This window comes from Labrus bergylta, chromosome 17 (genome assembly GCF_963930695.1).
Source record: "Labrus bergylta chromosome 17, fLabBer1.1, whole genome shotgun sequence".
Classification (NCBI taxonomy): domain Eukaryota; kingdom Metazoa; phylum Chordata; class Actinopteri; order Labriformes; family Labridae; genus Labrus; species Labrus bergylta.
The window spans coordinates 23,507,715-23,520,959 of NC_089211.1; the positions used below are offsets into that span (position 1 = coordinate 23,507,715).

The window sequence follows — 13,245 nt, forward strand, 5'->3', positions numbered from 1 at the left end:
AGAGAGAGAGAGAGAGAGAGAGAGAGAGAGAGAGAGAGAGAGAGAGAGAGAGAGAGACAGAGAGAGAGAGAGAGAGAGAGAGAGAGAGAGAGAGAGAGAGAGACAGAGAGAGAGAGAGAGAGAGAGAGAGAGAGAGACAGAGAGAGAGAGAGAGAGAGCTGGTTTGACCCGGTAGAGAGGGACGAGACTCCCCGTGGACGAGGAGCATGACTTGTTTTGTTTCCAAAGGAAGTAAATACGGAGCCAGATGAGAGACTGAACGGCTTCAAATAAGCGCCTGTTACCAAAATAACCTCGGCGACATCAGCTGAACGGAGTTAATGATAAGTCATCTGAATAATTTATGACACGACGGGCCCCGACATAAAAACCACTGACTCTCTTTTTGTCTCCAACAGTAAAAAAAAAAGACTGTTTGGATGATGCTGGTTTGCCCGCCATCTTTGAGCACACATGCAGGCTCAAGATGGAGATGGTACTCACTGTGGGGATTCTATTTTTATCCTCATTATTCCGACGTCAATAAGCTGTGTGAATATTTCAGCGCATTTCGAGCTGCATCTATTGATTTGTCAGGCACTCTGAGGGCAGCGCGGAAACACTCCCCGGGTCGTATTACGGCGGCTGCAAACGGGGGATTTCAAATCTCTGGTGATTATTTTTGCGGAGACTTTTTTGGTTGAACAAAGTTTCTTCTAAAGAATTAGATGACGGCCTAAAAATGTCTCGCTGAGTTTAAAGACAATCTTCATATTTGAGGAGCTGGAAGCAGAAAAAATGTTGACGTTTTGTCCTCAGAGCAAAAAAACCTGATCGTCAACACGGCTGCTGATTCATTTCAAACATAACAGCTAATTGATTAATAGTTGTATCCACTACATCTAAGTTCATAAAATAGTTTCCTTTTCACAAATCCACCATAAATTGGTTTGGAGCATAGACTGTAAATATTACTGGATGAAGCCTGGGTGACTTCCCCCCTCTGTTCCTGCAGGTGGGGTTACATGTAATACCAACAACAACAATAACGATCATGATTCAAAAAAAATCGGAATCAGTATCTGTACTTAGGGCTGGGAATCTTTGGGTGTCTCGCGATTCAATTCGATTACGATTCAATTGAGAGTTTATTTTCGATACAAAACGATTCTGGATCAATGGATTCAAAGTGTATTTTTTAAGAAGTACATACATTGGATCAGTACTGGAAAAAAAAAAGTGAATCAGTGCATCTCTACTCACCGCACTGAGAGGGTGAAGTCTCCTGGATTACTCTTACTGGGCCTGGCCAAAAAGCTTCCATCCACCCCGCGAGTCAGCAGCAGGTTTTCAGCCTCCACACCTGTGATGTTAGGGTGAAACCACCTGCAAGAGAGAAAAAAAAAAACCACACTGTGATTGGCCTCATTGTGCAGTGCAACGCTGTCTCCCCGTTTACAACAGTGAATCCCATTCGCTGTTTACCACATTCTATTTACTACAGAATGACTTCTATTCACTGTGCGATGTTTTTAATTACAACACAGAGACTTACAGTAATGCAACAAAAAAGCACTGTGCACGGCATGCTGACTAAGTTCTCTGAAAACAATCCCACAATGCCACCACTGTGTCTTTGCACAGAACACACACACCACACAACTGGATATGAAACACAATATAACTCATTTTATCACAACTACTTTTGTACTTTTTGATACCACAGTACATGTTGCGTTATTTACTCAGTGATTATATCCAAAAGTGACGACGCTTTAACGAACTACCCACACTTCTTCAGATGCTTAGGAGAGAACGTCTTAATTGCACAAATACTCAAGGTGGGGGAAAAAACTATATCGACTCTATATGGCCGCCAAGTATCTTCTTTTTAAATGATCTGCTTAAATCCAGTTTCAATGATGATGTAGTCGTCATGATCGAGAAAACAAGACAATCGAGATTAAACGATTACGATGCGGCACGCCGTGTTGCGCTCGTTTTGTCATGTGTGGTAAATGTGTTTGTTGTAATATCACCACCACCTCAAGAACATAGTTCGCTCATTTCTAATGTATTCATTATTCTTATTTATTTCCATGTATTGCTTGTTTTTCAGTGTTCAGAGTGATTAAAGGCACACTCACTCTGGGTAATTTTCCCCCCCAACATTTACAAATAAAACATATGGTCACAACGAATAGAAATATAACTTTTAAAAACAATCCCTAAACTATTACAACTTTGGTGTGTAGGAATTTGCTTGCAATTAGTCGTACTTGTAAAACAAAGAAATGACCTTATATTGGGTGCTAGGACCTCTATATGTCTTTTGCTGTGGTATCGACAGGGTTTCATTTTTAGTTACATATTAGAAGACATATTATCCCCCTCCTCCACCTTTTCAAACAGTCCCCCTGTGGTCTAAATGAAACATCTGTGCTGTGCTTTGGTCAAAATATAACATGAATCAAGCACCAGAGGAGGTTTGTGACCCTGTATAAACCAGCTCTCTCAGAACGCTCCGTTTTGGTGTGTGTGTCTCTTTAAATGCAATGAGCCCCCTCTGAGTTTTGCTGGTAGACATCACTCCTCTATAACGAGAATAAAAATGGAGGACCTACGCTAAAGTTTTGCTCTAAAGTGTTTGGCCAGCGTCCTCTTCTATGCTGTGGTGTGCTGGGGAGGAAGCAGCAAGAAGAGGGACGCAGCACGGCTGGACAGGCTGGTGAGGAAAGGCTGGCTCTGTGGTGGGTGCAGAGCTGGACTCTCTAGTGACGGTGGCAGAGAGAAGGACCCTGAACAGAATGCTCTTCATCATGGACAACACCCCCCACCCTCTGCACAGCACCTTCAGCAGGCAGAGGAGTGTGTTCAGTGCTCCACAGACACACTCAACAACTCTTTTGTCCCCCTGGCCGTACGTCTGTACAACACCTCACGGTTATGGCAGGGGGAACGCAGCACAGTTGGACTAAATCTTCCTTTTTCCATTTCCCATCTGCACAGCTGTCCCAAGAGTCAGCCTCTAGTCAGACACTTTAATGATCACCTCAATTTACTTAAGTAGCACCTTTAATTTAATGTTTGCACTGCCTGTTACTTACTTTAATGTCTGTTTTTGATAACTCTGCACTATCTGCTTTTTAAAACATTGCTGTACATATTTAAACAACACGACTTCAGAAGGTCAACACCTTTTTATTTTTTATATTCAGGTCTAATTACAGATTTTCTTTTTCCCTCAACTGTTTTTAGGTTCTTATTTAAATTTCACATATATTTTTATCCCTGCACGGGTTATGTACATTTCTTGTATAAGTCTATTTTTAATTGCACAGTTTAAGTTTGATTCATCTAGAGGTATTCTTTAAATCTTTTTTTTCAGGTTAATCTATATGTATGGGAGGGGGGGGCGTCGGTTTTGTGTTTAATTTGAAACAAATGTTTCATGTACGTCTTTGTAACCTGCTACTGGATGCTTTGAATTTCCCTCTGGATCAATAAAGTATCTATCTATCTATCTATCTATCTATCTATCTATCTAGGCTGGGGGTGGAGACACCAGGGGAGGGGAGGTTTTTTTGTTTTGTTTTTAAATCAGAATCCCACTGTGATGTCACAAGGAGAGCAAATTTAAAACAGAGTATTTTTCCTCTGTGTTGTAAAGCCTTATGCAGACCACAAACTAAAGGACTGGATGAGTTTAATTCACATTTTGTGGGTCAGGTTATCCAAATATATGTTAAAACACACACACACACACACACACACACACACACACACACACACACACACACACACACACACTGTAAAAGTGGATTTTTCATTAAACTTCCCCTTTAAAGTTTGAAAATTTTAAAGTATCATGACAACTCAAACTACAACAGAAAACAACAACAACAACAACAACAATACATTTCCTCCATAGTGTCACTTTTTGTTTTTGAGTGTTGGAGCCTTTTGAGACATTCAAAGCAAGAAAATCTGACCTGAAACAAGAGCTGTATCCTCCATATTGTCTTCCTGTTCCCCTAAATAAAGACTGTGTCGCTAAAGATGTTAATGTGGCATCAGAGGGAGAAGCCATGTCCCAGTGTTTACAGTGTTTACAGTGTTTACAGTGTTTACAAACCTAAACATCTTCTGTGCACTGAGCTGCCGGTGTGTGCTAAGTTAGCTTCTCCACTAGCATCAGCCCCCCCTCCCCCCTCCCCCCCCCAACAGTATAAACTTCAGCACACTCAGTGTTTGTTTACAGTCTTAGATGCATTCATCCCAAACAGCTGAGTTAGGTTAAAGTTATCTGTGTGGGCTCTCTTACCTCCGAGATGTCATGTTTTCTTCTCCTCTCGTCGCTTCACTTTCCTCGCTTTGGCTACAATTAGCTGGCTGAACCGTTTTTTTCCGACCGTTTTTTCCGCGTCGATCACAGGATAGAGTAAAGCTTCATGGGCCTCGAAACACCCGGTCAAAACGGGCACCGAAATCTGGGCATCGTAGGAGGGAGAATTTTTTTTTTTTTTTAGGAGCAAGGCGTTGGAGAAAAAAAAAAAAAACTCCGTATAGGCCTCAGAGCGAGTCGATTATGTGACGTCACCAAACATGCGACAAAAAAACCAGAGGGTGCGCGGCATAGGGTGCGCGTTAGTGAGGGGGGTGGTTCATAAACGAGTCGGTTATTTCGAAACGATTCTACAATTCACTTAGCAGATGCTTTTTATCCAATCAGAGAGTAAGAACAACACAAGCAAGGATCTAGAAAAAAAGGGGAACAATGTGAGTAAGAGTAAACGATCAGCTTTGAGTCTGATTGGACACACAGGTGCTGACAGGAAGTGACCAGAGGCAAAGCACAACATTGAGGGCAGTTCTTGAGAGCTCTAATCAGTATAGAAACCATCTTATAAGTCATCGTTATCAAACAAAAACCATCATCATCAGTAATATGGAGACCATCATCATTAAGTTAGTAGGTATTCATGAAAGAGCTGGGTCTTTAGCTTTTTCTTAAAGGTGCAGAGGGACTCTGTAGATCACATGGAGTTTTGGAAGTTCATTCCACCACCGGGGGGCGACAGACGAGAAGAGTCTAGTCAGAGACTTAGGACCCTGTTGTGAAGGTTGGATCAGACGCCGTTTGTTGGCAGAGCGTAGTGGGCGGGAAGGAGTGTAGACCTGGATCAGAGAGTTAAAGTAAGGAGGAGACGTTTCTGTCGCTGTTTTGTAAGCGAGCAGCTTACGAAACTGTACAAAACTGATCTGTAATTTGATCGACGAAGGGGAATTGATTATTATTTTCCTCTTTTTTGTTTTTGTAAATGAATACAAGTCCGTTCAAAGGGTGATTAGACAAATACTTCATCAAACACTATGTAATGTCTAACTGTGTAATAACATTAAGAAAGAAGCTAAGTGAGAAGCATTTGGTATGCGGAGGTGACTGCATCCAATCAAAATAAAATGCTTTATTTACCTTTATTTTCCTGGACAAACTGGCGCATAGCATCCAAAATAACCATGGCAACAGCAGGCAAAACCTGTGTACTCGTGTAATCTCTCCTCCTGTCACGGAAGACACATTGGCAGAAATATCTGCGGACCTCCAGCTGACCGGGAATATTTGTTATGATTTATCTTTGTTATGATAAGCTTGTGTTTATTGATGATGCTGAGAGTGTGAGAGAGAGAGTAAGAGTGTTGTTGCTGCTGTGTAGGCTACTGCTCTGTCATGATTTAACTCATACAGTGTGAGCTCTGCCACAACTTTTCTACAATCGTACAGTGTACGCCGGGCATTATACCAAACTTATAATGCAATAAAGAATATATTTGTGTATGCATTCCAATAAGTGAAAATATTGGTAAATATCACAAGTGCAACCCAACCTCTCATGCAATACTTGCCTCTTTTTTTTATATTATCTGTTCTACTCTGATTTAGATTCTGATGTAGATCTTTATATGGAGCCATAGTAGTCGGATCTCATTGAGCCAAATAAACCTCCTCACTGAAAAGAGATGAAATTCCCATCACCAGATTGGACTTTTTTTTACGCGTTCTTCGATGCCGCTTCATCCCCTTTAAATGAACTACAGAGCTCGGGCGATCCGTGGAAATGTGTGACAGCGGTTGGAGGAGTCCTATCTTTTCATTCACAGCTTATATCAAGAATCCAGCGTCACAAGCGGCACAAGCGGCACAAGCGGCAAGCGGTGCGGTGTCCGGTCGAAGTTCGAGAGGACGCCGCGTTAACGTCAAAGCGAAACATTCCAGAGCCAACCACTGCGGAGACCGCGCGTAACGTGGTCACCTATTTATAAAAACAACAAAAAAGTAGAATTTTTTTAAATAAATTTTTTATGCTTTAGTCATCTTGTTCCAGAGAGTTTCGTTAACATAGTGCTTTGACTTTACTTGAGTTTAATTTCACAGCAGTTACATTTTTGACTTAATGAGTCATAAAGAAGAAGTGCTTTTGGTAATAACCTTTAGCCAGCATTAAAAGTCTCATACAGGAAAAAAAAATATAATATAACATTACAAACTCTAAATTTAACAAGCTGGTGAAAATGCATTTCTTTATTTTTTTTTTTTGCGTTGTGGTCATCACTGCATTTTTAAATAAATAGCCTATATATCTGCTTTAAAAAAGAACATAATGGACTATTCTTGCAAAAGGAAGACATGGTAACAATCAAAATAATCATGCATTCATTAAATATAACAGCTTAATCCTTAGATGGTGAATTAAATGATGAGGTAGAAAAAATACTTCATAATCATGCATTGGTTTACATTTCACTGCACATCTGTATAAGCATGTGACAAATAAAAATCTTGAATCTAATGTCAGTATAGTCGATGTTTTTCTGTTGTGTCATGCCAATTATGATGATGGCATTTAGTACACCAACTAACTACTCCTGAGAGGAGATTTGTTATTGGTCAGAGGAAGTCACCTGTTGGGCAAACTCTGATCTGTTGTTTTTATGGATGTAAAGATTAATCCTAAAATTGTGATGAATCGAATCAAAGGTATGAAGATTCGGAATCTCAATAATATGGGGAGCCTCAGCAGCTGTAGAGCAGAGGCAGTTGGCAGCTGCAGAGCAAGATTTAGAAATTGAGGATGCACCACCGTCTTTTCAAATTCGAGGTGTGGAAGCATTTTGGCTTTACAGAAAATTAAAGAGGTGAGAAGAAAACAGACAAGACAAAAACTGTGTGAAAATATTACAACAAGACAGGAAACTACACAAATAGCACAACTAACATGATGCAGCATTTAATTGACACCACAATGAGAAGCTACGATCACCTCCCCTTGTTGAGAGAAAAAAAAACATTGAAAGGTCAAACCACACTGACAAGCCCCTGAAGGAATCTTTTTCAGACATAATTTGTCTACAGTCTCATTTTGTGAAACAAATCGTGAGAGAATTGTATCGTGAGTTGAGTGAATTGTTACATCCCTAGCTGTGTTCATGATCAAACAGGAGGGACAATGTTGGCAGTGTGGGAGTCTTACACCAAAAGAAATCATGAAGAAAACATCGTTATTCAAAATCCAAAAACACATATACCACAAACTCGGAAGATTCAGTGAGCAAAAAAAGCATCTTTAATGCCCTCGTAAAAACATGCATATTATAATGAAGTAGTTGAAGCTCCTCTTCTCTTCAGCCATCTTAAAATGACAGACACCTCAGCCATGGATGTGTCAGGTTAGCTGCCAAACCTTCTGATGATGCCATCTGAAAACCTCGAATGTGTCAAGCACTTCTGACTGTGCTGATTTAGCACATTCAGTGAAGAAGCAGAGAAGTGTCTGACGGCTGCCACGCTCCTGTCTGCACTGATGCATGAAGGCGGTGCAGAAAAGGAGACGAGAATGTTGTTGCATTTCTCATGTTCAGTCTCAACCACCAACACAGAAAGCAGGACACACAAGCAGAAATTACTTGTTTGAAAAGTAGATATTCATGCGGAAGCCCTAAGGGGGCATACATCCAGACCTTCTATTTTACTAATTTTTCCCATGATAACAAGTAATTTCTGGTAGTTTTCTTGAGATCACGACTTGTTTACACTTGACAAACGTCATCCAGCTCATGCTCTGTTCGAGTGGACGACTCAGCCTACAATCTGAGACACCACAGGCCAGAGAGCATCTCAAACCACAAGGCCCCACTAGGCAAAAAATAACTATAAGCAAAAATTGTGTAATCACTGTAATGTGTAGGAACAGCTGTGAAAAATCTCAGGTGCGGGGGCACCCGTAGTCTAATGTTAAGTGTTCACACACCCCATTTACTGAGGCTATAGTACTCAAAGCGGGTGGCCCGGGTTCGAATCCGACCTGTGTCTCCTTTCCCGCGTGTCATTCCCCCACTCTCTCTGCCTGAATTCCAACTCTATCCACTGTCCTATCTCTTAAAACATAAAATACCCCAAAATAATAATAAAAAACTCACGTGCAATAATAAATGTAAAAAAATTCTCCAAACAAGAGTACATATATTTTCTATTGTAACTTACATTGTGTCTCATTTTACATGTGAGAAAGTGTTTCATTTTTTTTTGTACTGGACTTATTTCGAGTTCAGATATTTCAGTTTAAGAAAATGTACAAGAACAAAGTTATCAGACGGTATGAAAGTGGCAGTTAGTGTGTGTTTTCCTTCTTATTTCTGAGGAAGTAAAGACTGAATTGTCAGATTTGTTTTATGTTGGCATGATATTCATTCATTGATTGTAATTTGGACAGAACCATCCAGACATTTATTGTTTTCTTTTTGAGTAAGGGGGCAGGCAAAACAAGATTTATTCTTCTCCCTGCTCCTTTCCGCACATGGGATAGTGAATGGGAAGTGTGAATTTTTCTTTTTTTTTTTCCTTTTCTGTTGTGTGTTTTGTATGGAAGCCCATTTCCGCCAGTTAAAAAAATAAAAATGAAAATAATAAAGTCATAATTATGAGATAAAAAGTCGAAATTATGAGATATAAAGTTGAAATTATGAGATATAAAGTATATAAAGTTGAAATTATGAGATATAAAGTCGAAATTATGAGATATAAAGTTGAAATTATGAGATATAAAGTCATAATAATGAGATATAAAGTTGAAATTATGAGATATAAAGTCGAAATTATGAGATATAAAGTTGAAATTATGAGACTTCATTATTTTCATTTTTATTTTTTTCAAGAGTTTTGACATGTACGGAACAAATAATAAAAATAAAAATACGGTTTTCTATTTTTGTGCTTTAAATTGTGTCTCCATTGCTGCTTTTACTTTTTTTTTTTTTTTTTTTTTTTTTTTAAATTCTGAACAATTTGTAAACCTAAAAAATAATATGTTCTGCGCATAAATTAGATAATTTGGCACTTCAGGGGCTCCGTACTAATCCTCTTCCGTATAAAAGACATTTGACATGTCTCCCCCCCCCCCCCCCCCCCCCCCCTTCATTCTGACAGGTTTGCGCGGCGCACTCTCTGAAGTTTGTCCCTTACAGTTCGCCGTTTAAGCCCGTACGTGGCAGTCAGAGAGCTCTCAGGCTGCTGCGGCTCTTAACCCCGCAACTTATTCACCCACACGAACCGACAATCCCGCACTCCCTCTAGGACACACTGAAGCAGAGGCACTCTCTTGTATCGCCAGGTTTGTTGTGACACCGAGTATCTTTAAACATGTTTACCGTGCCGGAGCTGGTCGTGCTGCTGGCCGTCCTGTCGAGCACCGCGTCCGGATACTTCGTTAGCATAGACGCCCATGCCGACGAGTGCTTCTACGAGCGGGTCAACTCCGGCACTAAGATGGGCCTCATGTTCGAGGTGGCTGAAGGAGGCTTTCTGGACATCGACGTGGAGGTGAGACATGTCCTGTAGATACTCATCACCTTCAGCGAAACATTTTATTAAACGTTTCTTTTAATAATAACTCACCTGCTTGTGACGCCTAAGGCCCCTCGCGCTAGCTTCAGCTAACTAGCGTCGCCTGCGTAACATCAAGTGGAACTAGTTGCTGTCAGACTTGCAGGTTGTTAATTCGCTCTCTCATGCAAAATGTTTACAAGTTCGGATTAAATCATCACTAAAGAATGAGAATGTTTCCATGTTTGCTGCTGGTCAATGTGTGACAATCACGCTTGAATTATTCATTACGATACAGGAAGTGCAGCATTAGCATTTCGTCCGGCTAGTTAATACTATGTAGCAAAACCTGTGTTTGGTCCTTTTTTATGCAGTTTAACCGGTTTTTCTTGCAAGCCATGCATTGAGTAGTTTTTGTAAATATGCTGCTTTTACATGTTATTAGTGCACTAATGTGTCTCTGTGTAGATGCATGTTGCTGCCATATGTTACAGCTGACCACTCCATGTTGTTAATGTCCTCTTGCAGCAGTGCCCTCTTTTTAAAATGATGTTTTTATTTATTAAAATTAAGACAAATCATACATTTTCAGTGTTTACATTATATATTTTTAAAAAAATGTAGAAATACCATTCATAGTTATATTAAAAACAGAGATTCACTGATCCACTCTTTGCCAGTTCTGATACCGATACTGGTTTTATAATCATAATTTAAAGTTTTGTAGTAACGCTTGCATTGTATTTATTATGGAAAATGGCCAAATAAATCAAAAGAAGTGTATTTGGAAATTTCTGCTGCGGAGTCGAGAATGGATCTTTCTTGATTGGTGACATGGATCGGCTTCGTCAGTGAGATATCTGATATGTAAATTACTTCAATATAGGACCAGACACAGGTTTTAGTTGGGAGCTCTAATTATAAACATTACAGAAATACATAATAACATGGGGTACAGGTAGAAAAGAAGAACCAGGTGTACAAGACAAAGTCTGTTTTTAACAATCAAGTCGAGGTAAAGCGTCTGTGAACCTCCTCAATTCAATCTGAACATTGTGGGTCTTTACTTTCTGCTGTAGAGGATCTTCTGTTGAGTACAGTATGAAGTAAATTCATGGAGTCAGAGTCTTTGAGAGAGAGAGAGAGAGAGAGGGGGAGATCAGATTTCCACTTTTATCAGTATGCATTTTTTACCCGCAGTACCGGCAAGTCAGATAAAAATACTTATGAGGGTTATTCATATTTAATGACTTAGAATCCTCAATTGAGGGTCATGTGGAATATTCTTTCTATAATCACTGAGGTAGTTTTGATGCCATAGCATGTCATGCAGCAGAGTTTTTTTACTCTTATTCCCTGCGTCCCTTCTAGATAACGGGGCCGGATGGCAAGCAGATTTACAAAGGCGACAGAGAGTCCAGTGGGAAGTACTCTGTCGCAGCACACATGGACGGCACCTACAAGTTCTGCTTCAGCAACAAGATGTCCACCATGACGCCCAAGATCGTCATGTTCACCATCGATATCGGAGAAGCGCCCAAAGGCCAAGACATGGAGACAGAAGGTACACAAAGGGTGAACTTGTGACCAAATGAATACAAAGATGAAAACCTCTATGTGTCATGTACTTCAGCCATTTTCCACACGAGTGCAAATCCGTTTTCTGACTGTATTCTGGCGTCATGTGTCCTGTTTGATTTTTATTTTGGGGGCTTTTTCTCCTCCTTTTTTAGGTGGTGACAGCTGGGATGGTAGGGCTCAGGGCAAAAGTGCTGTTACACGTAGACTTTTGAGTTTGTTATGCACTGCAGCGCCTTCCCTAACCACTGTTGTTCCCATTAGTATAAACTAATATTTTTGCATTTCTACTGTACACAGGGAGTTGTGATGTTTGTGACTGGTTTGATTATGTGCACAGTGTTGGATTTATAAATGTCTCTGGTGATTGAAGAGCATCACCTGAGACATACTGACAGTCACACAGTTGTTATGCATGAATTGCATACCTCAAGCATGTCTTTTTTTGTGTGTGTGTGTGTGTGTGCAAAACAACCATGATGTGGCCTATTTCTGATGCTCATGTCTGCCTGTTTTCAGCCCACCAAAACAAGCTGGAGGAGATGATCAATGAGCTGGCAGTTGCCATGACAGCTGTAAAGCATGAGCAGGAGTACATGGAGGTTCGGGAGAGGATACACCGAGCGAGTGAGTCACAGTCCGATAACAGCCTTCATTGTACTTCAAAAAAAAAAAAAAAGTTTGACCGTTGTCTCATGAAATGTCTCGCTTTCTTCTTCTCATTTCTAGTCAATGACAACACAAACAGCAGAGTGGTGCTGTGGTCGTTCTTCGAAGCTCTGGTTCTGGTGGCGATGACACTCGGACAGATTTACTACCTGAAGAGATTTTTCGAAGTACGACGAGTGGTTTAGTGCGATCGACTAAAAAAAAAAAAAAACGATCCCTCTGTGTGTTCTCCACTGTTTTTTTTTTTCTCCAACACCAAGACAGTTATTTACACTCTGGATATGAGGCTGGCAGTTTTTGAAGTAAAGCCTACTTATGATTGGATCTCTTGATGCTTTTGTTCTACTGTTACCTGTTTGGTTCCTTCTTCAAAAAAAAGAAAATAAAATGTACTTAGTGTTTGTTTGGAATGAATGGCCAAAATATTTGGGGATATAGATGTCAGTGTCCATTAGGGTTTTGTTTAGTTTCCTTTTGTCCAATATAATTTGATAAGTACCAGTTACCTGCCAGTACGCTTTTGGCCGTGGAAGGTGTTGAGGCTCATATTTATAAGTTATGACAGATAAAAAAAAAAAAAAAAAAGACAATGGATAGGCATGTGTGGGGGTAACCACAGGAGAATGTAGCCCTTAATAAGATATAAATGGGACCCTTTTCCTATAGTACAAGAAAAGCATTCGATTTAGTCCAAGAAACAGGGAGCTTTGTGTTTGTCTAAGCCAAGTTAGAGAATGAATTGGCAGGTTTTTGGATATCTGCACATTTTTAGTCGATGCTTTCTAATAACAACAAATTGCACTCCTAAATGAAAACGTCGAAATATCTGAAGGATTTACGCTGCAGCCGATCTTTAAGGGAAACTGTATACAGCTTCTGGCTTTGTTTGTTAATTCATAGCGATCCATGCCACGATGGGAGAGGGGAGGGGGGTGCTTCATTTATTTTGCAGGGAAGCGGTGCAACTCCCTATGTAGTTCATAAAAAAAAATGGCAACAAGTGAGTGGGTTTCTTGGCTTTGGAATTCACAACTTGACTTAATTTTTCAAAAACCCAGTATGTTTCTGAACTTCCACTTAGCTTAAAGACCTGCGAGAAGCTAAGGTAACGTTGGAGTCGAGACCCTATACTACTCAGG

The 13,245-nt window shown here is 40.2% G+C and overlaps 2 protein-coding genes across 4 annotated transcripts in view; one reads left to right on the forward strand and one right to left on the reverse strand.

Annotated features, from left to right (window-relative positions):
* Positions 1 to 4,586, reverse strand: part of ptpn11a (protein tyrosine phosphatase non-receptor type 11a) — an 18,556-nt gene extending 13,970 nt beyond the window's left edge. For both annotated transcript variants that reach the window (XR_002278585.3, XM_020652953.3), the window contains exons 1-2: positions 4,304 to 4,586; positions 1,243 to 1,365 (exon numbers count right to left, since the gene is read on the reverse strand). Coding sequence is in view for 1 of the 2 variants with exons in the window: in XM_020652953.3 (XP_020508609.1) it covers positions 1,243 to 1,365; positions 4,304 to 4,317 (137 nt within the window). In the remaining variant the exon portion in view is untranslated. The remainder of the gene's footprint in view (positions 1 to 1,242; positions 1,366 to 4,303) is intronic.
* A 4,908-nt stretch (positions 4,587 to 9,494) lies between these two features.
* Positions 9,495 to 12,696, forward strand: tmed2 (transmembrane p24 trafficking protein 2). 2 transcript variants are annotated; one of them, XM_065965698.1, is made up of 5 exons: positions 9,495 to 9,856; positions 11,231 to 11,423; positions 11,593 to 11,610; positions 11,957 to 12,064; positions 12,167 to 12,696. In XM_065965698.1, the coding sequence occupies exons 1-5, from the start codon at positions 9,677 to 9,679 to the stop codon at positions 12,289 to 12,291; spliced, it is 624 nt and encodes a 207-aa protein (XP_065821770.1). In that variant the 5' UTR covers positions 9,495 to 9,676; the 3' UTR covers positions 12,292 to 12,696. The 2 variants fall into 2 exon arrangements, with proteins under 2 accessions (XP_065821770.1, XP_020508615.1); XM_020652959.3 differs by lacking the exon at positions 11,593 to 11,610 and having other exon boundaries at positions 9,498 to 9,856.
* Positions 12,697 to 13,245: the final 549 nt, after the last annotated feature.

Coding starts and splice junctions, on each gene's coding strand:
- tmed2 (XM_065965698.1), top strand. CDS start 9,677: ATGTTTACCGTGCCGGAGCTGGTCGTGCTGCTGGCCGTCCTGTCGAGC. Junction 9,857..11,230: donor TTCTGGACATCGACGTGGAG/GTGAGACATGTC, acceptor CGTCCCTTCTAG/ATAACGGGGCCGGATGGCAA. Junction 12,065..12,166: donor GGAGAGGATACACCGAGCGA/GTGAGTCACAGT, acceptor TCTCATTTCTAG/TCAATGACAACACAAACAGC.